We start from the raw sequence: 27529 nt of genomic DNA, 5'->3' as shown, positions 1-27529 counted from the left end.
GTTGGAGACGGAGGCAAATATGTCCATGTACTGTTCATTAAAATATTAATATCTTGGGGAATCTTGGAGGGCCAGAGGGCTAAAACGAGCCCTCTGGCCAGCCCTCGGTTAGAGATGACCTTAGTATTACGGTCTAATAATATTCTTTTTCACTTGTAAGTGAGAGGTCGTAGGTTCGATTTTCGTTAAAGATGAATTTGAACCACATTATTGCTAGCCCATTGTGAAGCTAAGTTCACTCCCCTTAGTGTAAATATCATTTGTTCAAAACAAAAATTTCGAAATGTAAAATAACCGAACAATATTAACATGCGACAATGGTCAACCACAGCAAAAGAGAAACTATATAGAAAATGAAAACATAGTACATTAAAAGGAAAATGGGACAAAGGAAAGGAAATAGTGGCCAACAATGGTCCATTTTGGTTCGTTGAATAAGCTCTTTAGAACATTCACTCTCAACACATGGATAGGGCATGTGAATGGAAAACATTCAATGTAGTATTTGACAATGATGGGACATGTAAACAAGGAGATGCATTGACACACCCAACCAAAGATCAAGGCGTGCTGGCCGTCATATGAGAGTGACGTAGCCATGTGCATAGTGCGGAAGCGATAAGGATAAGAAATATACGAATTAATAAAAACCGAAAGCTAAATAATGTGCACTAATAAACAGAAAGTGTTAGGAGTAAAATATAAGAGTAAATATTCCTAATCAGAGCATAGGAAGTCTAGGTGCAGTCCAGTATGACAAGTACTAGTTATATAGTACCAGAAGATGTCCTACTAAATATATAATTTGTCAGAACCGCCGAGATCCTCGAATGCCACCAACAGCAAGTCTACCTAAAACCTGGAGGAGCGCAAAACAGAAAACGTGAATGGGCAAAAACAAAGGTTTTGAAAACACATTTAACTTTCAAATGCTATAACCTCTTGCCGTAAAACATGTATAATTTTTCCCTGAAATAGAATATAAATATATACATCTATATATCTATATATATTCGAATCATGTTTCACATCACTATAATCATAAATATGCCATGCCAAAACATAAAATAGAATAAGTAACTCAGGTAAGAATAAATTCATGGAAAATAACATATTAGCCGGAACCCCTGTAGAAATCTGTACGGCTGAATTCATAGCTTATTAGTCAATCTAGCCGGAGTCACTACAATTACCTATATGACACTACACTACACACAAGTCGGAACCACTAAAAGGGTCTGTACGACAAGATTGGGTGTAATATAATTATGCTCAATAGTACGCTCTCATGATAGCTGGGCGATAAATCGCTAGTCACCTACGAGTTGGAACCATCTATGATGGTCTGTACGACAAGACTGTGCACCTAAATTGGATCCAATGTGAGCATATGGTGCATGAGGTGACATTATAAAACAGGCATGTGCCATATCTTTGGCTAAATCACTAACACCAGGGTGCATGTTTATGAGCTATATGCTTCTTAATTAATCACAACCGTTATTCACATTCACAATTTATGAACTCACCTGGGCTTACTGAGCGTCCACATCACCACAATGATATATTATGCATCATATACTAATTCATATACTGAACATAAATTTATATGCATGGCATTTCAAGGCATAATTTCATTTAAACGCATTTTCTAGGAAAATATCAAGTATATAAGTATATACTGAAAACCAAAAGCCCACTCACTGGTATGTTGAAGGGTCATAGCCCCCGAGTTGCCGTTGATTGCGCTCATCCTCAGGATAAGTCTCCCCTATATATGAAACAACTATAAAAACATTAATTTAAAGCACATAACCAAAACTAGCTAATAATTTCTCGTACATTGCTCAAATGGGATGTTTGAATATACCAACGTGATCTACACAACCTCACGAACATCTCCATATTTTTAGAAATTTTTTTCGACCCCTCACGCTCCTGCCAAGGCACGGCCAAACGCGCTGCCCACGCACAGGCACGTGCCTGGCACACTGACGGCGGTAGTTAATGCCGTCAGGAATATTTCATTAAAATCTAGGATATTCCATCTAAAAATAACGGTGTTACCTTACGCCGTTAGCATATTCCATCAAAACTGACAAAATATGTTTCTTCTTCCTTGACGAGTCACCGAACGCCGGCGACTGTTCGTCGGTTTTTGGAAAAGCTTTTAACCCTAATTTCTCTCTCATTTTAACACCAAACTTCATGAAACTTGAACCATTTTGAAGATCTCACCAAGACGAACAAAACCATACCTGAGTTGAGCCCTGAAACCACCAGAAACCCGTAAAAAAAAGCCTTGATATTTTGGAAAATCTTAAAACCTGCCGTTCTCGATGATTTGACGTCCAATTTCTTCCAACAAACCACTCCGAGCTTCGTGAAAACCTCCTAAAGCTTCATGTGAGCTTGAAATCCCTAAAAACACACGATTTTACGTTTGCATGAATAGTGACAAAAATCGGGTTAGGGTTTTCACGAGTTTTCGAATAAGTTCTTACCTAAAAATGGTACCATTCAACTCGTATGAACCTCAGGAACACAATGGTGCCCTTTGAACCCTCGATCTATGTGTGTAAGGTGAGTTTGGTGTTCGTCTGTACGTTTTGTACGGAAATGGTAGGAAGGCCGAGAGAAGGAGAGAGAGAGAGAAAGAGAGAGAGAGAGAGAGAGCACGAGGTGCTTTTGTGTGTGTGTGTGTGTGTGTGTGTCATCACTTGGTCATCCACCAAAACAACCCAAAAGTTAAATTTTTACTTGAGCCCAAAACTTAGGAACTCAACATAATAGTCTACATCCCAATTGCATGTCACACACATCACAATCTTGACATCTAAGGGTAAAATCATCATTTCACACCGTCGAAACTAAATGTTTCGGGACGCGCTATGACATGCATCCTACATTTGGTTTTTGCAGTAATAGAAATCAAACATGGGTGTCCATTATGATAATCTTGCATTGAATATTTTTACCCTTAAAAGGGTAATGCAATTAAATTTTTAAATTAAATTTTGCAAATTAAATGATGTTGTTGTTGATGATTAAATTATTACTTCAGTGTTAATTAACATGCTTATTTCTTATTAATGACACATCATTTAGTTTAGAATTTTAGTCTTCATAACATTATCCTATTTAAAAGTCCAATTTTAAAGATACAACATAAGTGGCCAAGAGTATAAAATGGAAAATCCTTTCATGAAAGGTGAGACTTACTTGGATATGTGGCCTACTTCTTTGCTTATGAAAAATATGACAAACTTTGATGTTTATATGTAAAGAGTTATTCTTTCTTCACATAATTTCTTCGTATAAATGTTATAATTGAAATCATTCATTCTTTGTATCATTATTTAATCATCTTTACAAAAATTTATTTAATTTTGAGACATTTTAGTCATCAATATATGTCGAACAAATCGACTGTTATGATAACAAGTAACATCTTCATGATGTACCGTAAGAAGCAGAACCAATTAAGTGTAGCTGACCCTTCTGCATTTTTGCATCACTGTAGTAATGTAGTTATTCTTCTAACATTTTGCTAAGTTTGTTCAGCTTTGACCCTTCTGGTGCTGATAATTATTGAATTCCTTACTAATACTGTTTTGGCTTTTAGTTAAAGTAGGTCAAGAAAAGTCTATATATAATAACTTTTGGAATGATAATTATCCTACTACACATATATATTGAATTTATTATAAACAGTTATGAGAAATAGTGCAACACTAAAAAAATTGAGATATTTTACAATTAGAATGAATCAGAGATTATATATTAGTATTTAAGATATATAGTGTTTGTGGATGTGTACTTTTTTTTAGTTCAATTGTTTTAGCATTGATCATTTTTAGTTGAAAGTGAGACTCTCATTGTGTGACTTAGTCAAATTCCTCATCTCGTTGTGTAAAATAAAATATTGTTGTATAAAAAAATGGATCTTATACTCATGTAAAATTGACCCCCCATTGAAAAATATCTGGCTCCGCAACTGTGTATCGTCAATTTGTTTGATTCATATGGATGAAAAAATAATCTCAAAATCAAATGAATTTTCTAAAGATAATCTTTAAATGATAAAAAAAAAATTAAGACTAAGACGTTCACATGATAAAATGATGTCACATCGTTGTTAAAAAAAGGAAAGCTCCGATTAGGCGAGGACCGAAGAAGTAGGTAGCTGATAGAAATTGCTAAAAGGAATCAAGTCAAATAAAAACGACTTTTCAAATTTTTTGTTAAATCCCTTTCAAGACATCAATACCCCTCTCATTCATAACGAAATGAACACATCCAACCCAAAAAAAAAAAAAAGCAATGCAATGTGGGTTACGTCAATTGGTTAGAGCAATGTGATCATCTTTTTACACTTAAAAATTTTGATCCCTTTCTATCTAAATTAGAGTAGTTTAAATTTTCAATGTGTAAAATAAACAAACAATATTAACGGGTGAAAGTGATCAACTACACCAAAATAGAAACTATATAGAAAATTAAAACTTAGTACATTTAAGGGAAAATGTGACAAAGGAAAGGAAATAGTGGACAATAAAATGGAAAATCTCAGGGAAATTGCGTTTGGTAGATCACGGAATTGGATCCCATCCTGATCCACTTTGTGGGGATCATAGGGATCCCCACATCTTAACCATTCATCGGGTATCAAATGGTCAGAAATCATTTGATTTTTTTTAATTTAAAATTAAACACAAATAGTATCTGACGAAAATTGACCACACGATATATGATGAACGGCTAGGATGTGGGGATCCATCGGCTAGGATGTGGGGATCCATCGGCTAGGATGTGGGGATCCCTAGGATCCCCACAAAATAGATCCGTAGATGATCCCTTTCCGTAGATCACATTTGTATTGTATTTTTCATAAAGATAAAACTTAATTGTATTGATGCTACTATTACTATTAGAAAAATAGTACAAATGTGATTTACCGGTATAAATTTCTTGCATAATCTCATTACTAATTTTACTAAACACGATAATAGTTTCACATGCCAATTTCCTCAGAACCCACGTACCAAATTAATGAACCTCGAAGATACATAAAATAACCGACAACTTATATGTTTTCTTTTTTCCGCCAAGAAACATTATTTACTTATAATGTCCCATTTCTTTCCTTTTTTTGTTTGAAAGAAAATATCTTATTCAGACAGCAAAGTTGAACTACATTATTATGGCAAACTCATTGTAATGTTTAGCACACTTCTCCACCCTTTTAATGTATATACTATCTTTTGTTAAAAAAAAATAAATTAAAAAGCAATAATGTGATCATATCATGCATGTTTCAGGGTTGCAAGCTCGATAGCGAAAAAAGGAAAGAAAAAGGAAGCTCGAGTCCTTGATCTATCAATTTACCAGCTGGTGGTGGTGTGGGATATGCATCATGGATCATACAAAGCCGATGATGTTTAAATCACATCCAAAATTCCAAATTCCCCAAAAATTATTTTATAAAAGCAGACAACGATTTGTGGGAGTGATGTGCATATAATTTTGAGAAAAAAGCAGATTCTATTTCAGCAATTCAGAACCTAGATATTGCTGCTTTTGTTACAAAAAGAAGAAGCACTTATCAATTGCAAATTTGCAATGTGCATGACAGTCGTAAGTCGCATGCATACCACCGTTCAATTTATACGTGTTTTCTTTCTCAACTGTAGAATCATCGCATATTTTAAAGTATTTGCAACGGTAGGGATTCAACATCAAGTTGTCAACTTTCAATCCAAAAAAAAAACAAAAAACAAGTTATATATTTCATGGATCACATAATGTGGTATAAATGTGTTAAATAACATTATCATTCTGATATGTAACAAGAATTTTAATGGGTTTGTTTCATCGTTTGATTTTATTTCTTTCTATTTTTACCCTTTAAACTTGAACTCATAATAATTAGTTTACTAGTTTTTAGTCTATTAGCGATTCTCTTCACTAGGTTCAAGTCACTCCGTCCTCATTGATAAAAACTAAATAAAAACTTTGGATTTATTTTCCAATTGTGGTGACGATAGGACTCCTTGGTGTTCCTAGGGGCTCTCCATCGTTAGGGGTAGTTGCCTATCGGCATACATTTGATTGGGTGGAGAGGGTCTTCTGTGCGGCGCATAGGGTGGAATATTGGTGTGAGAGGGGGTGGATTCTAGATGTGGGGTAGTGGTGGGACTCAAATCAGAAGGTGGTGGGGCATGGGGGATTTTTTGAGTCTAGCCAGAAGGATAAGGCCATCTCCAACCGAAGGCTGGCCAGATGGCTCGTTTGAGCCCTCTAGCCCTCCAAGATTCCTCAAAATATTAATATTTTAATGAACAGTACAGGGCCATATTTGCCTCCGTCTCCAACCGAGGGCCAGAGGGCCAAAGGGCTCGTTTTAGCCCTGTCACAAAAAACCGTCTCCAACCGAGGGCCAAAGGGCCATAGGGCCAAACATAATTTATTATTTAAAAACTACAATTTAATGTTGTATAAATGGCCTAGGAAGTTATACGAAAAAAATAGAATTGAAAAAAAATATGAAACAAATTTTGTGAAATAAAAGTTATAGGAAAAAAAATATGAAACAAAATTTGATTCATATGAAAAGGAAAAAAAAAAGGGGAAAAAAAGAAGTTTACATTCATTAAAAAAAAAAAAAAAAAAAGAAGTTTAAATTCATTAAAAAAAAAAAAGAAAAAAAAAGAGGCCTAATAATACAACGGCTACTAGCCGTTATATTAAAAAACATTTCAAACTATTAGTGTCGGTTATAACCGACACTAATAGTAGAACTATTAAAAAAAAAGAATATCTTTAATGCTGTCGGCTATAACCGACAGCAATAGGAAATCATTAAAAAAAAAAATAGCCAGCCCGGGGCTGGCTGGCTGGCCGAAAGCAGCCAGCCCTCCAGCCCTCCAGCCCTCTCCGATCCCGTGGGGCCCTCCCAGATTCCAGAACCTTCTGGCCTAACCCTCAGTTGGAGACGGTTTTAGGGCTATTTTCGACCCTCTGGCCCTCTGGACCCTTCGGTTGGAGATGGCCTAAGGTGGTCTGAATGTCAAGACCTAAGGCCATCTCCGACCGAAGGGTCCAGAGGACCAGATGGTCGAAAATAGCCCGAAAATCGTCTCCAACCGAGGGCTAGGCCAGAGGGTTCTGGAATCTGGGAGGGCCCCACGGAACCGGAACCGTTCATATGCATGAAACAAATGGACGGTTCGTTATAAGGATGCTACTTGTTACTAAATATGTTGAGTAGTTTAACACATATGGATGACTGCACGATTTCGAAGTTGAAAGATTTTTTTACAGATATGACCTTCAGATGTTGACAAAGAGAATGGACGATTCCGATTATAATGGTCAGACGATAAAGTCGTTAATTGCAAGTAGGGAAGGAAGTCTCTCATGAGCGGGTCACAAGCATTATCCTAATTGAAATTACTTGATACCCGAAATCCTTCAACCAAACATAACACTAAAGTACGATTGCTCATTCACTGCCCCAACATCATGACTGGATCTGAGAATAAGTCCTACCTGGTCCTACAGGTTGTGTTTGGGGTGAGAGATTTTTAGGTAAGTCAAGAAGAAATGTATTACAAAATGCAGAGAGATTGTATTAGAAACCCTCGGCACGAGCATTGCGAAGGCATGTCAGCGAAATTTGCAAATCTCTCACATGCCTTTTTAATACTAATGAAAGTCATTTCTTATCCTCTTAACATTTTTCGTATTAACTCGGTTTCAGTCTTATGAAATTTAGAAAGTCTCTCACCCCAAACATAGCCATAAAATTCCCAACGGGGTAGCATCTCGCTTTTGGAACCAAAAGAACAAATGCGGAAAACTAACAAACAATAGGGATTTGCAACTTGCAAGTGTTATATGCCTCTAAAAGCATCAAACAGTTTACTTGGCCTCGAAAACTAGGAAAAATAATTTCCGCTCTCTTTCCTCCACTTGATGCTCCTCTTTTGTTCGAATAGCAGAGGATCCAGGAACAAAAACGCTGCTCTTTTGTTCGAACAAAAGAAGATCTAGGAACAAACAAAGAGGAACGCAGAAGGAGCACAATACTAAAACCCCACGGAGACACTCAGAGAGTGCCAAGCTAACGGGAACTGCTCCAACATAGTGAATTCTTCTTCACGGAAGTATTGTTCGACTGATTTAGGTAAGCCCGATCTTCGTTTCTTTCCGAACCCTTTCCCGCCTAAATAAGCACTAATACGACTGCCGGGAGAGCCCGATATTCGTTTCTTTCGGAACCCCTTCCCCACCGCCTACCGACCCGTGGGAGTATGCAATGTGAGCAAACGTGAGTACGGAAAACATTTCCTAAGAACAATCAAGGAGGAACGCAGGAGCAATCTTGAGTGCGGAAAACATTTCCCTGAAATCGTCGATCTTTGTTTTAAGAAGTGTAAGTGCTTGTTTGGATATCCTTTTAAAATGACTGAAAGCGTTTTTGGTGAAAATATTTTTGGAACCAATCTTTAGTAAAAATGCAAGTAAATTTTGGAAAAGCACTTAAAGTACTTCCTTGAAGAAGCACAGAATTGGTGCTTCTTGCAGAAAACACTTTTAAGTGATTTTGAAACCAAAAAATATTTTCTCTAAAAGCGCTTTTAACCATTTTAAAAGCACATCTAAACGAGCTCTAAATCTCTTTATTCCACTCTTCAACCATGCCTTAAACACAAAGGACTCCAACACCAATGCGCAACTCGCCATATTTATTAACCCGGGTAAAATAAAACTAACTTGTTTCAAAGAAAATTAGTGAAAGCAAAGAGAGAGAGAGCTCTCAATTTTATCACATTTTTATGTAGAAACAATCATTGTTGTCAATCCGCACAAAGAGGGCACATTCTTAGTGATAACACAAGTTTTAACAACCGTCTTTGGCCCGAATTCACCGCAGAATCCACTCTACCAAAATTATGACAATCTAAAAATACCACATATTACACAGTCATGCCTTGTGGGGCAGCTGCTGCGGCCGACTTGGGCTTGGCCTTTTCCACCACAATGGCCTGAGTGGTCAAGACCATTCCGGCAACCGAAGCTGCGTTCTGCAAAGCACATCTTGTTACCTTTGCTGGGTCGATAACACCGGCATCCACCAAGTTCTCGTACTTGTCTGTCATTGCATTGTAACCAACCTCCCATTCACTATCCCTTATTTTCTCCACCACCACTTCGCCTTCAATTCCTGCGTTTTGAGCTATCAATGCTGCTGGTGCTACCAGTGCCTGCAAGCAGCACATAGGTTGAGGTCTTTGTCAAATAACTCCGATGAGAAGAAAAAAGAAGGCGTTAAGAGATCCTCATGGCCCAACCCTAGACACTCTAAGATCCATTTTCAGATTTAAATAACATAGAAAGATATGTATTTGTGCAAAACACTTTTTACCACATCCCTTGCTGTTCGGCACATTCAGAAAATTTTCAAATTAGCCAGAGGATACCAAATTACGTGCACGGTAGTCTTGAAAAGAGAATTATCATAGAATATAGAAATGAGGTATGATTGTTACCTTCTGGACAATGTCAGCACCTAGCCGCTCATCTGCATCGATAAGTTTTTCCTTGATGGCAGGAACATATGCTGAGAGATGCACCAAAGCAGCACCACCACCAGGCACAATCCCTTCCTCTATGGCAGCAAAAGTAGCATTCTTGGCATCCTCAATACGGAGCTTACGGTCCTCAAGTTCAGTTTCTGTAGCAGCACCGACCTTTATAACAGCAACTCCACCTGATAATTTGGCAATCCTCTCAGCCAGTTTTTCCGAGTCATAAACAGAATCTGTCTCAGACAGCTCTTTCTTCAGCTGTGCAATTCTGGCTTGCAACTCATCTTTTGATGCTGCATCAGCAATAATGGTAGTGGAGTCCTTTGAGATTGTCACCTTTCGGGCCAAACCAAGCTGCTCAACTGAGGTGTTCTCAACCAGTAGACTCAGGTCACTGGCTTGAAACTCAGCCCCTGAATACATCCAGAAGAAGCCAAATGAGTACTATATCAAAGAAAAGTTTGATCACTATTTATTGACACCACTAGATAATAATCATAATATCTAACATATGTAAACTAACCAAGTATTACGTTCCATTAAATATGAAGTTAAAGAAGATACAAGACAACCAATCGAACATGAGATATCAAACTTGGCTCGTGTTCTTGAAATGTAATCTGATAAACTAAGCCAAATAGTTACCTGTCAAAATGGCAATATCTTGGAGGAGAGCCTTTCTCCGTTCACCAAAACCAGGAGCTTTGATAGCGGCAACATTCAGTATACCCCTCAACTTGTTCACAACAAGAGTCGCCAAAGCCTCCCCAGAGACATCCTCAGCAATTATAAGCAGAGGGGCTCTCAACTGAGTGGTCTTCTCCAACAATGGAATTATGTCCTTGATAGCTGAAATCTTCTGGTCAGTAACCAAAACTCTTGCATTCTCGAATTCAACAACCAATTTCTCAGGGTTTGTAACAAATTGAGGGGAGATATATCCTCTGTCAATCTGTAACCGAAGACAACAAACATCAAGAGATGATAATCATAAAATACAGGACAGGAAGGAAAAGTTGAACTGCCACTAAAACCAGAGAAAGAAAACACACCTCCATTCCTTCTTCTACCTCGACGGTAGTCTCAAATGAGGAGGATGACTCAATCGACAGGACACCATCAGGTCCAACCTTGTCAATAGCATCAGCAATCATTGTCCCAATTTGCTCATCGTTTCCAGCAGAAATAGTTGCGACAGCTGTAAGAAAAACAATGATCAATATAAGAATGTGGGGCTTTCAGTAAATTACTTGACAAAATAACCCTACACTCATCAAGCCACAGTACCTTTAACGTCATCACGACCCTTAACAGGCCTAGACTTATTCTCTAGCTCCTCCACCAGCCCTTGTACCGTTTTCTCAATACCCTTCTTTATCGAAACAGGATTTGCACCAGAGGTCACACTCAAGAGCCCTAGCTTGATTATCTCCCGTGCAAGAATTGATGCAGTTGTTGTTCCATCACCAGCAGAGTCATTGGTCTTGCTAGCAACCTAGATCCCACGGTTGAAACATGGAAAACCAATTCTTAAAATGTAAATTGGGAAATTTGCGATAGTACAGTACTACTTCAAGGAAATTACTATAAACATAACTGTCAAACCTCTCTAATTAGGGCTGCACCAGCATTTTCCATCGCATCAGGTAACTCAATAGCTCTAGCAATAGTGACTCCATCATTGACAACTTTAGGACTACCATACTCATCCAATACAACATTCCTCCCTTCAAAATACAAAACGCAAATCAATATCAAGAACAGCTCCCATTCAAAGAAACCTCTCCATACTAAAAACTGTTGAAACAAATTAAAGCGGGTTGTTTTTTTTTTTTTTTTGGTTACCAACGCACACCCAAAAAATATGCAAGATAAAGAAAGAAGATACCCCTTGGACCAAGAGTAAGGCCAACAGCGTCCGCAAGCTTATCAATTCCGGCCTGTAGCGCACGCCTTGAATGCTGGTCAAAAGCAATTTCTTTTGCAGAGGACTTCACAACAAAGCGACCCCTTGATTGCCTGTAATTCACCCTATTGTTTTGCTGCTGATTCACCCCCCTTCTCAAACTCTGCTAACACCATCAAATCACACCATAGAAATGAAATTACGAAACTAACCAAAGCGAACAAAACCGAAACAGAATAGACATAATAATCCTCAAATGCAATTAACAAGCAACCAATAAACACAGAAATAAAAAAACCCCAGATTATTAAACTCTGCATTTTCCATCCTTTCCAACGAAAACCAATTACCAATCACAAAACTATCCACTAATTCAAGCTATAAAGCTACCAGTAATTCACACCATCAACGAAATTGTGAAAATTGAACCAACCAAACAAAACCCAGGCAGATCAAAGCAAATAAACCTCAAATTATCACAAAATGCAACCCAAAAACACAATCAAACCAACCCACATAGCTTAAACCACGTTTGGCTTACAGAAGATGAGTAACCAAAATACGAAGCACCCAAAAACGCAAAATTTCAAACACTTGCGCAATAGCAGGCAATCAAAGGAGCCAGTACGTACCTGTTTGGGAGAGCAGAGGACGGAAGCAGAAGTAAGAGCGTTGGCCGACGCCATTGTCGGAGCTTCAAGGGTCGCAGCTTTCGTGTGGGAGTAGGAAGAGTGTGAGTGTGGATAAGAGGCTCGCTCAGCTTTTACTTTACTAGGGTTCTTCTGCCGTTTTGAGTGTTATTATTGTTGGGCGACAGAACCGACGACGTTCCAGAACTTTCTCCTACTTCCAGAAACAACACCCTTTCTTGAAGCCTCTTTTTGATTCGAGGCCCGTTGCTAACGTGCGCCATGAGTTATGCTTTTCGGTTTTTTCTATATTTTTAATTGGGCTTATGTTTTGGGCCTGTCTTCAAATCTCCCCTTCGTAGTTAAATGTAAATAGAGGCATGGGCCTTGAGACGACGACATTTTTATTTTTATTTTTTAACAAACGATATTATTTATTTTAAGATCATTTTCAATTTGGGATAAAGCTTAAAATATATGTTTTAAAACCCTCTCAAACCATCTCCTACCAATGGACTAAAATGATCTTTGGAAGAAAATATATCTTTAGACTAGATTACCCTTAGAATTTAAACCTGATTTAAATTATTTTAGAGTCACCAAACTGTCATATTTCAATCATTTTTTTGTTTTTTACTTACAATCTAACAGCTGTGATCAAATGGAATTAAATCTAATGGTAAAAAAAATATTTGACTGCCCAAAATTAAATCTGACATCTAAAATAATGTAAGAAAATTATTTAAATCAAATTTCACTTAAACCTTTATAAATAATTATGTATTTGCATGGTTTTTAATTACTTATCGGAATTTAAATATTCATAAAAATAAATTAGAATAATCTACATAAATTTTATTTTTAAAAAAAAGTTACTGAAAAAAAAAGAAGACTAAACTCATTATTTAATAATCTCGGTTAAAATTTTAAGACATGAGGGTTGGAAAAGAAAAACAAATTTTTAAATTTTTAGACTTTATCCTCAATGGTCGAAGATGATCTTAAAAAAAATGTAGATTCGTATTGGTAATAATGTAATTCGAATTCATTTGTCGATAATCAAACTCAAACTCCTTACTTACAAAGTGAATAAGAAATTTAGAATACCACTAAAACCCCCAAACAGTCCAACAAATCAGACCTCTCTCTCTCCCTTCCTTTTCCCTCGCCAGCTCTTTCTCCCAGCCAAACAAGCAAAACCCCCCAAAGCTCCTCAGGTTCTCTGTTTCCCCATGGCTTCCCACCATCCTCCACCACCCCTCTCACTTTCTTCTCCCACCACTCATCCTCCTCTCCCTCTAACCAAACTTCCCTATCCCCACCGTACATTTCCCGAATCGCCACCTTCAACCGATCGCAACCGCCAATTGGACCTCTACATTGCAATCCATCAGTCGATTTCTCCGTTTGGAGGGTGAAGGGGGTCGGTATGAGCAGAGAGCATCTCCAAATTCTCTCTGTTAGGGTTTTCTCTTTGCTCGTTTTCTCCAGCGGCTTCTTCAGCTCGCCTCTGCCCCGAGCGGCGGGGCAGGATTCCGAAGGCCGCGATGGTGGCAGCAGAGTGTATGACCTCGCCACCGAGCTCGTCTTGAGCCGCTACTCCAATCTCACCCATGTCTTCCGTGATGAACTCCTCAAAAAGTTTGGCTTCTGCATCATCGACGTGTGGGTTTGCTTCTATCACTTTGTCTGTGTTTTTCTCTTTTTATTCTTTATTTTTTATTTTTTTATTTTTTTTTAATTTATAAATTACAAGCAGTATTACTATTCTAAGCTATACAATGGGGATGGGAGGGTTTGAACCCGGTTGCAGCGGGAACTCTTCAACCAGGGCAATCCACCACATGCGTTATTTTTTTATTATTTTGATTTGGTGTAGTGAAAATTTACTTTCGTTTGTACTCCAGAGACGAGGATTTGAATGGGGCTTTCAATTTCTCACAAGATTCAAGCTTCATTACCAACTGTGCTAAAAAAATGGCAGGTACATACAGCCTTAGTTATTACCAATGTCTTCAATTTCGTTGTAATAAATGTTACGAATGGTAGGGTGAGAAGACTTGAATGAAATTTCCGCAGCAGTGGGATAGAGAAAGCACGCAACTTGAATGAAATTCCATTTTGTAATTGCAGAACAAAGTCTGAGTTCGCCAGAGTGAACTTAGATATAGAGTTTAGGAGGCAATGGGGATATGGTTTTTCTGTTTTCTTGCAAAACTTTAAGGACAGGTTCGGTGCGAAAAGCAGTGGAAATAGTACCATATTAATGATAAATACTAGACAGTTTTTCATTCTAGTTGAAAAGAAGATCAATTAGATTTGTACTCAGATTTTTACTTCCGTGGGAAACAATAACTTGGTATTAAACATAAATTGTGCTGTGTAAATCATACTGACATTGACACATTGTTATGCAATCTCCTCTCTCTTGATAATTATATAACCGATTCAGTCAGTTTCATTTATCATTTCTGATGATGTTTGTAGGTGGAACGATTGGGGAGATTTTGGGTCGATTGTGCACAGCCGCAGAAATGCAGATCTACGCTGGTGGTATATTGCAAACCAAGAAGACCACATACTTAAAACCGAACAAGAACTGTAATCTGTCAGCATGGATTTCTGGATGTGAGCCTGGGTGGGCTTGTGCTTCTGCTGAGCAAGTTGAACTGAAAAATCGAACGTATGTGCCTGCCAGAACCGTCGAGTGTCAACCTTGTTGTGAGGGTTTCTTCTGCCCTCGAGGTCTTACTTGCATGCTCCGTGAGTATTTCAAACCTGTTAAATGACCCTGTTAAATGACTTCGTTTTCAAAATAACTAGTGTTTAATACTTGCTAATGCAATTCTTGACATCTTTGTTCGTTCGTATGTGTTATCTACCTTCTTCCATTGAATTTTATCTATGTTCATGTTAGGCCTGAAACATTGTTGAGTGTTCCTGACTTAATTTTTGTTATTAACATTTCTCATCTGTATCAATGAAGCTTGCCCAAAGGGTGCTTACTGCCCACTTGCAAAACTCAATAATGGATCTGGGATATGTGAGCCGTAAGTTCATATTCTTTTTGTAACTTTTGTTTTTCACTTCTGAATTCTTTCTACTTTTTGATTTTCCTTAGGCTTAGCATACATTAATATTTATCGGCAGAAATATTCCACAGATACAGCTATCATCTACCTCCTGGGAAGCAAAACCATACTTGTGGAGGAGCAGCTCAGTGGGCTGATGTCGTTAGTAGTAGAGAGGTATTCTGTACCGGTGGATCATATTGTCCGTCAACCATCCGAAAAATCCCTTGCAGTAGTGGGTATAATTATTCCAGAACTTCTAGCACTTGTCCTTACACTAAATAGAGAATGCATCAGTTGCTCACTTTGTTTATACTTACGTGACATTTTCTGCCCATTGCAGACACTTTTGCAGGCAAGGTTCGACAACTGAGGAAGGTAAGCTTCTCTTTTCATGCATGGAATAGAATCACAAATACCAAAATCTCATTTTGTTTCATTAGTTACCAAAAATTGGAAAAACTAAATTAGCAAGGGGAAATTTCAGCAACAGCGACCTGCATTTTGGTCCTAAATTTGATAGTAATTATAGGACACATGAATCTTGAAAGAATAACTGCCAGTTACTCCTTTTGAGAAGGAAAAAAATGGCTGGTTATACGGTACGGAAGAAGGGAACAATTCCATAGTAGGTGGTGCGCAACTTGTTCATCTGTGAAGGAAGACATAATTTCTAATATTAGCATTTGAAATTCAAATCTTAGAAAATGGTAGAAAAAAATGCATCTAAAATCAAATGAAACTCATGTTGGAGCAAATATTTCTAGGGCTGGTTCGGTTCAGGATACTAAACAGAAAACTGAACTGAAAATTTTCGAGACAGGATTTTGAATACCTAAACCAAACCAAAGTTTTGGTTTTCCCAAAGTTCGGTATACTGAAATTATTTCGGTTTTTTGGTTCGGGATCGGTAATGGGCCTTTGGCACATACACAATTCTTCACACAATATTTTTGAGAAGAAACGATAACACTTTATTAAAATAAAAACAAGAATTACAAAATAGTGGATAAGAAATCCACCATGTAGCAAAGCTAGCTAAGACCTCTCAAATAGATCTGATTACAACATAACCTCAACCAAAAGCATTTTACGGCTGCTAACGTATCCCACACTATATGAGAAAGAGAATAATCCTTGAACTCATTCGAAACTGATGCCCAGAGGGCTGCCCAGTATCTTACTCTACCTCATAATTCTTCTACCCCCACTCCATTATAATCCTCAAAAACTCTTCTGTTACGCTCCAACCAAATGTTCCAGAAAACTGCCAACAGCAAACAACCCCACAAAGCTTTAGCTTTCCTCCCCTTTCCTAAAGCCTCAAAACTGGTGCTTAGAAGCTCGAAACAACCCTTTGGAGTGACCCAACTAACTCTGACTTCCTGAACCAATTTCCACCACAACTGTATTGAGTAAGAACAATGGAGAAATTTATGATTAACACTCTCCTCCTCTGATTTACACGAACTGCACCAATGGGGAGAAATACAAATAAAAGGCATTCGCCTTTGAACTTGATCACAAGTGTTGACCTTCCCAGTAGCCACTAACCACACAAGAACTTTGACCTTCAGAGGAGCTTTTGATTTCCAAATATGAGAAAAGGGGGGAAAATGTTGCACGGTTCCATTGTTGCTCAAAAAAGAGCTATAGGATTTGCAAGTGAACAGTCCTGATAAGTCTAGTTTCCACCTTCTGTTATCCACTCTTGATTGAATCAAACGAACATTTTCCACCTTCTGTAGTAACCTAGCTGCCTCTTCTATCTCCAACTCATTCAAATTTCTTCTGAAGTCAAAATTCCAGCTCAAAGAATGAAGAGAAGAATCCACAAAACTTGAAATGCTCAGGTTGTGCATTCTCGATAACAAGAATAATCTAGGATATTGCTCTTTCAATGGTCCACCTTCCAACTAACCATCCTCCCAAAACCTCACCCTCTCCCCATTGCCCACCTCAAACTTGTAGCACTCTTGGAACGATTGAAGACCAGACGAAATATCTTTCCAAAGGCTACGACTTGAAACACGCATCGAAGGATTTGCATCCCACCCGTTATCCTGCAACCCGTACTTGCTTCTTATCACCTTTTGCCAGAGAGAATTTGATTCCTTTGGGAATCTTCACAACCACTTAGCTAGTAACGCTTCATTCCGTTTCCTCAAATTCCCCACACCTAAACCCCCTTCCTCCTTACTTTTAATAACTACCTCCCATTTTACCAAATGGTTTTTCTTTCCTTCCTCTATCCCTTCCCAAACTACTAACAAACTACTAGCAAACTGCTTAAATATAATGTTCATTAGTATCATTACTATCTCTATACTAGCAAACTACTTAAAATCAAATTACATGCAACCAAATCCAAATGCAACAAATTAATTTACAATTCCAATTCAAACTAGATACCTATTCTAATAAAAATCCCAATTCAAACTAGATACCTATTCCAATAAAAATTCCAATTCAAAATACCTCAATTCCAATCCATTTCAAAATACCACAATTCAAATTCCAAATTCCAATTCACTAACCATGCAGACTTGCTTGTTCCTAATTAAGTAGATCAAGATTCCAATTCTTGTAATTCAAGGGCCCTGATTGAACTACACACACAGATACATTAGATTAGAATTTAGAACCAACCTCCTGTCTGTAATCTGTAATCTGCATACATACAAATTCCAATCCTTAATTTTGAAATCCTAGTCCCCACTTTCAGAATCCAATTCCAATTCCAGTTCAAAGTTGACAATCCCTAATTTCGAAATCACGACCCCTAAATTTAATACAAATCAGAAACTGTAATCTCGAATTCAAATCTAAGTTGAGAAATGAAATGATTCAGGAAGGTCGCAGTTTCTTACCTTCAGGTTTGTGCAGGGCAGAGAAAATCGAACGAGAGACTGAGAGAAGTATCTAGCTGGAGAGAGAGAGAGAGAGTCAGTGTGGTCATTGGTCACTGTGGTGTGGTGTGGCTAAATTCAAAGACGGAGAATAGAGAGGAGGAGAGAGATCGAGAGAATCAGAGATGAAAGGGCAGAGGAGTCGAGACTCAAGAGCAGAGTGAGGTGAGGTCGAGAGAGGGGTTGATTTGGATTCGGTACAGTATTTAAAATTAAAATTATATTATGTATCTTTGGTTCGGTACAGTATTACCGAACAAATCAACATTTCATACTGATTCCCGCACCGAATTTTAGGGTTTCGGTTCGGTCCATTTTCGCTTTGGTTCCTTCTTCTCTAATGAATAAAGATCTTTATGAAAATTAGTATCCACAATTTTACAATTTATGTGGGAAATTTTAAAAGGAGTTTTCAGTGGGGGCACTAGTTAATGGTGATAATTTTGACAAGGTGATTATATTGGACCTAATCCTCAAAAACTTGATCTTCCGAGTTGTTGTCAGAGATACCAATTATGTCTGTCAAAAAGAGGGTCAGCACTAGGGTAGAGTGGTTGCTCCACAAAGTACAAGAACCAAGGGTTGGAAGGGTGTGAGATGACACGAGAAGGGAATGTTTGAGGAATTTGAGTGAAAAATTGTATGGGGAGTGGAGTCCAAGAAAGTTGAGCTTGGGAACATACGGACGTGGGTTGTAAGGTATGAAAATCCTTGTAATTGTTTGATCACTAGTGGATTTTCAAACTACTCTCAGATAGGCAAGTTTGGCAAGCTGCATAATTTTGGTTTCACCTCTCTCGGTATAGTTATTACCTGGATACAACTGCTTGGTTTGCCTGATTTTGTTAGAGTTAACACAATGCCAGTTTGGAGTAGTATTCTGAACCTTCACAAGAAAATTTACGTGTAACTGGAGACGTTTTTGTAGGTTAATAGTATATGATTTTCTTTGCTTCAATTAACATCCTGTTAGATGCCAGATAACGCTTTTTTTTTTTTTTTTTTTTCTACAATAGTCTTTTGCTTTTGTGCTTCGAGTCTAGTTGTTTATCCATCCTTTTGAATCTAGTGATAATATCCATTGTTGTTTAACTTGCAGATTGTTTCCGGATGGCGACTTGTAAGTCGCATTCAGAAAATCAAAATATAACTGCATATGGTATCATGATTTTTGTGAGTGGTCTTACTCACTCCTTTAAAATTAAAATGGCAAATGTAAGCTTGTGGAATGACCTATTCATGGAGTACTTACATTCTTAGCGCCCTTCTATAATATGTGTCAAACACAATATTTTCCAAAGAGTTAACAGCTTGTCTCATATGTTTTTCACAATGTTTTTGAGAACATCTGTACTGATGAACCTTCACTGTGAATGCAGGCAGGATTAATTTTCATCTTTCTCGTTCTATATAATTTTTCTGACCAAGTTCTCGCCACCCGAGAAAAAAGACAAGCAAAATCCAGGGAAAGAGCAGTTGAAAGTGTAAGAGAAAATGCACAAGCGCGTGAAAAATGGAAATCTGCGAAAGACATTGCTAAGAAGCATGCAGTTGGACTGTCAACACAGTTTTCACGTACATTTTCTCGCAGAAAATCCACCAAGTCAGACCCGCTGAAAGGATTCGGACAGGCTAAACCTGGATCAGATGCTGCCTTGCCATCTATGCCAACCGGGATAGGTGAGCAATCAGCTGGAACATCTAAAGGAAAGGAAAAGGAAAAAAGAAACCTCACACAAATGATAAATGCAATCGAGGAAGACCCAAATAGTCATGAAGGCTTCAATCTAGAAATAGGAGATAAAAACATTAAAAAGGAAGCACCAAAAGCACCGAAAGGTAAGCAGTTGCATACTCAGAGTCAAATTTTCAAGTATGCATATGGTCAAATTGAGAAGGAAAAGGCATTACAGGAGCAGAATGCGAACTTAACCTTCTCCGGGGTCATACAAATGGCTGGTGTTCTTGAAAACAGGAAGAGACCTCCAATTGAGGTTGTTTTTAAAGATCTAACTCTCACGTTGAAAGGGAAAAACAAACATCTATTGAGGTGTGTGACTGGGAAAATATCGCCTGGCCGGGTTTCAGCTGTCATGGGTCCATCTGGGGCTGGAAAAACAACATTTCTTTCTGCCTTGGTTGGAAAAGTGAGGGGGTGCACAGTGAGTGGTATGATACTTGTAAATGGAAAGATGGAAGCTATCCACTGTTACAAGAAAATCATTGGCTTTGTGCCACAAGATGATATTGTGCATGGAAATTTGACAGTTGAAGAGAATCTCTGGTTTAGTGCAAGATGCAGGTATGCAACTACTTTGCATAGTTGCTGGTAGTTTTGTATACGTGGTTGGCTCATTCTCTAACAGCTTAAACTTTGGGTCCGATGGTTTTCTAATTGGTTGCAAGAGGTCTTTGGGTTTGGAATGTCCCATTCCTTGTCACCTCTTATTTGTTAATCTGATGATGCAGGGTGGTTTTCTAACATTGACATTTAAAGTGCAATGCTTCCAAAATGTTCTTGTGAAAATATATTACTGACTAGCATGTACATGTGTTGGAATCTAGTGGTTTGGTTTGGTTTTTAATTACTTCATTAAGCCCTAAGATTCATGACTTCAATCTCTGGAAGTAACAAATTCTTGATTCCTTTCTTTAGGTCCATTTGCTTTACGAGATAATAGAACTCTAATAATCTTGGAAGTCGCACTTGGTGTTCTAGGAGTGGTCCGTCAAAAAAGAAAGTGACATTTATATGATTCATAATTGTTCTGTGAATTTGTGAATACACGTTCACGTCCTACCAAATATTGATGTTGAGTCAACTACTAGCTCGAAAGATGTGGATTCTAAAAATGAAACAGTAAAGCTTTTAAGCTTCTAAATGTTATTTTTTATACATATTTTTCATTTCTTGTTTGAATTTCGTGTATGTACCATGTCTGCTATTTTTGGAATCAACCAAGAAATGTTCTTACTTGACATTGTTCTTCTGCTTTCCCTGGTCTCTGGATAGTCTGTATTTTCTGAATTTCAGAGCCTGCATTTCTCATAAAATTTGTGAAACCTGCATCTCTGTTGATTCATGCAATCTTTCTGCATATTCGAAATATGATCACAATTCTATAGAACTTAGGCTTGTAGAGCCACTTAATAGGCAATATCAATGACACTGTGATCGGTTTTGGACTGTTCTGCTCTTTTCTGTCGTAATTTTGTTTCTTTTCTTACCTCCTTGATCACATTCTTTTACTGGTACTGACATTAGTTCTTCTACTATCCTTTTCTTCTGGATTTTTGGTTATTGTAGACTTTCTGCTGAACTGCCTAAACCAGAGAAGGTCTTAGTCGTTGAAAGGGTTATTGAATCTTTGGGTCTGCAGGCTGTGCGGGATTCCCTGGTTGGAACGGTGGAGAAGCGAGGAATCTCTGGAGGTCAAAGAAAGCGAGTAAATGTTGGGCTGGAAATGGTCATGGAACCATCACTTCTAATTTTAGATGAACCCACATCTGGTTTGGATAGTTCGTCTTCTATTTTATTACTGAAAGCTCTTCGACGTGAGGCTCTTGAAGGAGTTAACATTTGCATGGTTGTCCACCAACCTAGGTAATTTAACTTTTCGTAAGTACAAGAATGCACATTGTGAGGTAACTTGTTTATTTTAACATTTGCATGGTTTTTCTTTGTGGGCTTTTAAATCCTTCAGAGCATTCTAAATACTTCAGATATATCCTAGAACACAAAGCCTCTCTTTCACATGAACAATTCACAATGTGTCCCTACATTTTGTATCACACTCAGATAGATATTGATTCGGAAATCATTTTATTAAAATTTGATTTCTTTTCAAGGTTATTTCTTTGGTAGGTAGAAAAGACAATTGGCTAAAGGTTGCGGGACACACTTTATTTGTATGCTAGCTTTTACTTTTATATTAAATTTTTTTAATCTACAATTTGTACTCCTAAATGCTTAGGATGAGATTGAATCCTCAGAGAAGGAAAGTGAAAACCCATAACATTTACTACAAATCTTTGTAAAACAATGAGCATACATAAAACACGTCTTGGGAATTGGGGTACCAAACTCTGTGGACCTTTGAAGGAAAAGTAATATTTAAAATTCGTTGGAAGTCATTTTTAAGTAGTTCGTTTTCCTAATTGTCTATTTTGGGTGCTTCAGCTATACCTTGTTCAAGATGTTTGATGATTTGATCCTTCTGGCTAAAGGGGGACTTACAGTGTATCATGGACCAGTGAAGAAAATTGAAGAGTACTTTGGTAGTCTTGGGATTACTGTCCCTGAGCGTGTCAACCCTCCAGACTATTTCATTGATATTTTGGAAGGCATAGTAAAACCAAATACAACCACAGGGGTGACCTATAAGCAACTACCTGTTAGATGGATGCTTCATAATGGGTACCCAGTTCCTATGGATATGCTTCAGAGTGTTGATGGGATGGTTGCATCTGCAGGTGACAATTCAGCTCATGGAGGAAGTACTCCAAATGCTGTATCTGAGGGACAGTCCTTTGCTAGAGACTTTTGGAAGGATGTCAAGTGTCATGTTGAGGTGAAGAAGGACGCTTTAAAACATAATTTTATAACATTAAACGACTTATCTGAGCGGACTAACCCTGGCGTGTTCCAGCAATATAAATATTTCCTCGGAAGGTGGATATTCCATTTTTAGTAATTTTGTTGCAAAAAATATTCCTATTTCTCTATGAGATATTAACCATATGAATATGATGAGTGTCGTATAAATTTGTTGAGTTTTATTATGCAAGGAACATTAAGACCTTGGGGATTGTAACTGTAAAGTGGAAAAAGAGCGGGCGGGGATAATGTTTTGCACTGTTGGACATACATATTATGCTAGTAAGGATGGCACTTATCATTTTTTACTTTCCCAGTACACCTGAAAAAGAATAAAGATGCTGAGACGATATTAGCATGGTTATCTGTGAAGGCTTAGACAATCAACCATTATCCATAGGCTTGCCCACTGTCTTGGAGTGTGACTGTTACCCCCAGCAGAGTCTATTTTACCCAAAATTTGCAACTGCTAACTTCCATTAAGATTATAGATTTGAATGGTTCAACTTGACTTCTTGTATTTCTGGATTTTACAGGGCCTGTAAGCAGTGGTTACGAGAAGCTAGAACACAAGCTGTAGATTTTCTGATTTTATTGCTAGCTGGAATCTGCTTAGGAACAATTGCCAAAGTGCGCGATGAAACCTTTGGTGCACTTGGTTATACATACACAGTCATATCAGTGTGTAAGTAAACTACTTTTTGTTTCTTGATTATGCACACTTCCTTAAACTGTGATTTTACTTTATGGTCTCAGATTTTTTCATGATCAAACTTGCCTTTATTAGAAGTTACTAGACCATGCCATTTACATGTATGTAGTTTGTTGAGTAAAAATTAATTTTTGAGTAAAATAGAGCAACATACCTGAACTGTTTGGGCCTGAACCCTGAAATATAGGTTTGGGCCGAGATAGGATAACCCGAATTGAAAGGCCATGACTCTCGGCCAGTAATGATTCCTCAGGCGAGTTGGCTCTCAGCCCAAAATAGTGCTGATTCGACCGACTCCCTATAAGAGTAGGACTTTTAAAGGATCAGGCTGAGATGTGGTTGAGGCGTGGCTTGGTCGTGTCTTAAGTGAATTAAAATTGCTAAGGATCATGATAGGTTCTGATAAGATTCGAACGTATGCTTGATCAGATGAGGATGAATCAAGTGCATAAAGGGACTAGGTTCAGAACCCTGGTTCAAGAGAAAGAGGCCGAGACTGGACCGAATTGAGTTTGGCTAAAGAAGGGATTAAGGGATAAAGAGAGAGTATCCTAAGTAAATGCGGAGTAGGCGTAGTCCTCTCAGGCTTCTACCTTGGCAAACCTATTTATCACGAAGTTCACCCTTATAAACAGAAGAGGTTTTGCAATGTGAAAAGCCCCTTCAACTCAACAAACAATTCAAAATGCTCTACGCAAAAACCCTTGCTCTTTGCGAAACCTTTCTCATAACCTTGAGAAAAATACTATCCTAACCCTCTCATCAACACATCTTCAGTTTGGTAAGTAAACAGCACTGTGTTGACAACTAGCGACATCTTGAGTTTGGATAACTAAACAACATTGGGGCCGTAGAATCAAGCGATTCAGGAGCATCTTCAGTTTGGACTAGTAAACAACACCGTTTCTTGTTGGTTGGTTATCTATCCAAGTCTTGGCCAGAGAAGAGTTCTTAATTTTTTCGTCCAAAGAGGTCACTTCATTAGCTTCTCGGTGAATTGAAGTGTTCTATGATCTATTACTCTCGTGCACTTCATAGTTCGGCATTTAGACGGCCGAACCACGCTCACTATAAAGACACTCCTTTCCTTTGAGTGTCTTTGCCCCTACAGTCTGAGACCGATTCGGCGCACTTATTCTTGTGAATATAGTTGAAGCAGCCGAACTTGGTACGCAAAATCTTGATCTTTGCAATGAATTAGCAACCTTGTCTTTAGGTTTTAGAACCCTAGGTCGATAGGTGTTCCTTCCTCAGTCGTAGTTAAGTGCAGAAGTTAACAATGCACTCCACACCACCATGACATCTATTCTACTTGCCCGACCGAGCTCCGTCACAAGGTGGCACGCCCACATTCACAAGGATGTAGTTAGCTCAACAGTTACTCGACTTGATTGCCATGTAGGCTTTGTAATTTTTAGGGTCAACAGTAACTCACCAGTTTGGCCTCTCATACTCACTGGAAACCTGACTCTCTCTTTGCCAACCTTTTTATGTCTATTTCCCATATTCTTTTCTAATTTTCATTGTATTAACAAGTGGTCTCATGGTGAGTGCTTTTCAGCCTATGGCTATGGAAGGTGGGGTAGTTGTTAATGACTGATAGGAAAAAAATTACTGGGCTTTTACCAAACAAATGTGTATGAGGGTAAATTTCTATTTACGTTAACTGAAAACTGTTTGAAGGAAGTTAAACTATAGATCTGAATCAGTGATCAAGTGGATTCTTGTTTGGATGTATGTTCTCAATTGACAGTCTGCAATATTCTTGTAGCACTGGATTGCTTGTGAAAAGAACATTACCCTATAGTTGTTTGCATGGCGTTATGTATTTTTGGAAATTGACGTGGTTGGCACCCACATTCATGTCCAATCACTACTCATGCTCGTGTCCTGAAATCATAGCTTTTTACCTAGACATATTTTACTTCTCACCCCTCCTAATTTTGTTTGCATTTCAGCTCTCCTGTGCAAGATTGCTGCTTTAAGAACATTTGGACTGGATAAATTGCATTACTGGAGGGAGAGCTCTTCTGGCATGAGTAGTTTGGCGTACTTTCTTTCAAAGGACACAGTTGATCATTTCAATACAATCATGAAGCCTCTAGTGTATCTTTCTATGTTCTATTTCTTCAACAATCCAAGATCATCCATCATAGATAATTACATTGTTTTGATTTGTCTGGTTTACTGCGTAACCGGTATAGCTTATGCACTGTCCATATACCTGGAACCTGGGCCAGCCCAACTGGTAAGAATGTTTTTTTCACGTTGAGGATCTATTAATCAAATGTATTCATGTATCTGCATGTGTTTTCTTTTTCCGGTTTTAAGCCATATGTTTTGTCGTGCAGTGGTCAGTACTTCTTCCAGTCATTTTGACTCTAGTAGCAAACTACAACGAGAACAAACTCGTTTCAAGAATAGCTAATTTGTGCTACACTAAGTGGGCTTTGGAAGCTTTTGTCATATCAAATGCCAAAAGGTTTGGAATAACCTGTTATTTCTACAAAATCATTGTGCATCATCCTTCGAGCAGACATTAGAGCTTCTTGCTTTCTTTCTTTTAATTTTAGGTACTCTGGAGTGTGGCTAATCACACGATGTGGTTCACTAATGAAAAATGGATATGATCTCAATCATTGGAACCGCAGTTTAATCTTCCTCATCATCACTGGTATTGTTACTCGAGGGATTGCATTCTTTTTAATGGTACTCTTGCAAAAGAAGTAGAGAAATCATTCTGATCCTTTCGATTCATTCCCTCTGTACATAATTGGAAATCCTTGGAGTCTTTAAAGATATCGAGAAGTCGTGCAGAAGAACTAAAATAGAGGCAACCTGTAGATAAGAGTAAGTGTGGCATATCCTTTAGGTAGTTCTTCCAGTCTGTAGGCTTCGATAGCAGTGGCATTTTATATATTCAGTGTAGCTCTTCCTCCGAAGGTTTGTAGTTACGCATTTGATGTGCAATATCACTTGTATCTTTATGATCTGTATCCACAGGGTTCTGCGTTTTTTAAATTTATGTTGCCTACGCATGTTTGTATGATACTGTTTAGTTGTGTTTTGTTTGAAGGGGTGAAATTAGAATTGGAATGCAATCAAGGAATGAAATTGAGGAACGATATGTTGGTTGAAAATTTGAATATGAGCTCCGGCCTTGGGGATCGTGGTCCACAATCCACGGTCTTTAGGACTTGAGGTCTGAGCTCGGCATTTGGAGAACAATCTTTTTGTTTGTTGGAGGTGTCCATTTTAAAGAGGGGGAAGGAAAGTTCGGGTTGTTTTTGGTATTGACCCTCTTTACCACCATGTATAGAAAGAGGAGAATGTGGACAGCTAACATGGTGCTGGTGGTTGCGGCGACGTGGAAGTCTTGAAATTTGGGAATCTATTACCTCATTTACCTCTGCATTTAACGGACAATTAACAGAAAAAATCGTTTTTGGACTAAATTTGTAAATAGACTACATCATGAGGGTTTAAATCTTAATATATTTTTTTATCACAAGGACTATCTTCCGATAACCTTATCATTACGAGGACAATTATTTGATTAAACCTGAGTGACTACATGTCAAACTATGAAAATCTGAATAACATATTTTGATAATAAGAAAAAATATAAGGAAAACTAATGAAAAGAGTTTGAAACTTTTGAGTTTTAATGATAAGGACAAAATAAAGGGTAAAGTGAATAGTACTAGGATTGACTTTTTAGTGTAAAAATGTGGTTTTTCGTTAAAGTGAACAGTACCAGTTGCTTTTCGTTAAAGTTCCTAAAAATATATGACCATTGAGGTTGCAATTTGACAATTTGACAACTTAAACATCTATTCACTTAACTTGACAGATTGTCTCACATAAGAGCATTTACTTGTACGTATATTCCGGATTTTATGAATTTTTTCCTTCTAGATATGGTGAAAGTAAAAGCATGTAATTGATCATTCATTCATATGATTGTGTTTACTATTTGCCATAATTATACAAGAGCTTTAGATCTTTGTAATTGTAAGGTATAACCGCTAACCACCCCAAATCCAGAATTGCAAGCTACGCCAAACCCCAAAAACTCCCCACGTACCTCTCACTCCACCACCACCCCCTCT

The 27529-nt window shown here is 37.9% G+C and overlaps 2 protein-coding genes across 12 annotated transcripts; one reads left to right on the top strand and one right to left on the bottom strand.

The window, feature by feature from the left end:
• Positions 1-8797: 8797 nt before the first annotated feature.
• LOC103447911 (ruBisCO large subunit-binding protein subunit alpha) lies at positions 8798-12413 on the bottom strand. Its single transcript, XM_008387133.4, has 8 exons — positions 12132-12413; positions 11482-11662; positions 11199-11320; positions 10881-11088; positions 10646-10791; positions 10239-10545; positions 9555-10006; positions 8798-9269 (listed from the first exon to the last, which is right to left on the bottom strand). The coding sequence occupies exons 1-8, from the start codon at positions 12183-12185 to the stop codon at positions 8982-8984; spliced, it is 1758 nt and encodes a 585-aa protein (XP_008385355.1). The 5' UTR covers positions 12186-12413; the 3' UTR covers positions 8798-8981.
• An 838-nt stretch (positions 12414-13251) lies between these two features.
• LOC103447909 (ABC transporter G family member 28) lies at positions 13252-26438 on the top strand. 11 transcript variants are annotated; one of them, XM_070808094.1, is made up of 14 exons: positions 13252-13793; positions 14036-14112; positions 14616-14891; positions 15115-15178; positions 15292-15438; positions 15543-15577; positions 19208-19323; positions 19488-20410; positions 21416-21712; positions 22289-22780; positions 23242-23390; positions 25376-25665; positions 25769-25899; positions 25991-26438. In XM_070808094.1, exons 1-14 carry the CDS (start codon positions 13558-13560, stop codon positions 26145-26147), a joined length of 3390 nt encoding a protein of 1129 aa, XP_070664195.1. In that variant the 5' UTR covers positions 13252-13557; the 3' UTR covers positions 26148-26438. The 11 variants fall into 11 exon arrangements, 9 of the variants coding, with proteins under 9 accessions (XP_070664195.1, XP_008385350.3, XP_070664194.1 ...); XM_008387128.4 differs by having other exon boundaries at positions 13267-13793; positions 19208-19281; XM_070808093.1 differs by having other exon boundaries at positions 13270-13797.
• Positions 26439-27529: the final 1091 nt, after the last annotated feature.

This window comes from Malus domestica, chromosome 11, assembly GCF_042453785.1.
Source record: "Malus domestica chromosome 11, GDT2T_hap1".
NCBI lineage: Eukaryota > Viridiplantae > Streptophyta > Magnoliopsida > Rosales > Rosaceae > Malus > Malus domestica.
This window is presented reverse-complemented; position numbering and strand designations above follow the sequence as displayed.

What these genes read in the sequence shown, in the direction of transcription:
- LOC103447909 (XM_070808094.1), top strand. Translation starts at nt 13,558, where the DNA reads ATGAGCAGAGAGCATCTCCAAATTCTCTCTGTTAGGGTTTTCTCTTTG. An exon ending in CTGTGCTAAAAAAATGGCAG is followed by an intron (nt 14,113 to 14,615) that starts GTACATACAGCC and finishes TGATGTTTGTAG; the next exon opens with GTGGAACGATTGGGGAGATT. An exon ending in ATACACAGTCATATCAGTGT is followed by an intron (nt 23,391 to 25,375) that starts GTAAGTAAACTA and finishes TTTGCATTTCAG; the next exon opens with CTCTCCTGTGCAAGATTGCT.
- LOC103447911 (XM_008387133.4), bottom strand. Translation starts at nt 12,185, where the DNA reads ATGGCGTCGGCCAACGCTCTTACTTCTGCTTCCGTCCTCTGCTCTCCC. An exon ending in GTGCAGCCCTAATTAGAGAG is followed by an intron (nt 11,089 to 11,198) that starts GTTTGACAGTTA and finishes CGTGGGATCTAG; the next exon opens with GTTGCTAGCAAGACCAATGA. An exon ending in AGGTAGAAGAAGGAATGGAG is followed by an intron (nt 10,546 to 10,645) that starts GTGTGTTTTCTT and finishes CTTCGGTTACAG; the next exon opens with ATTGACAGAGGATATATCTC.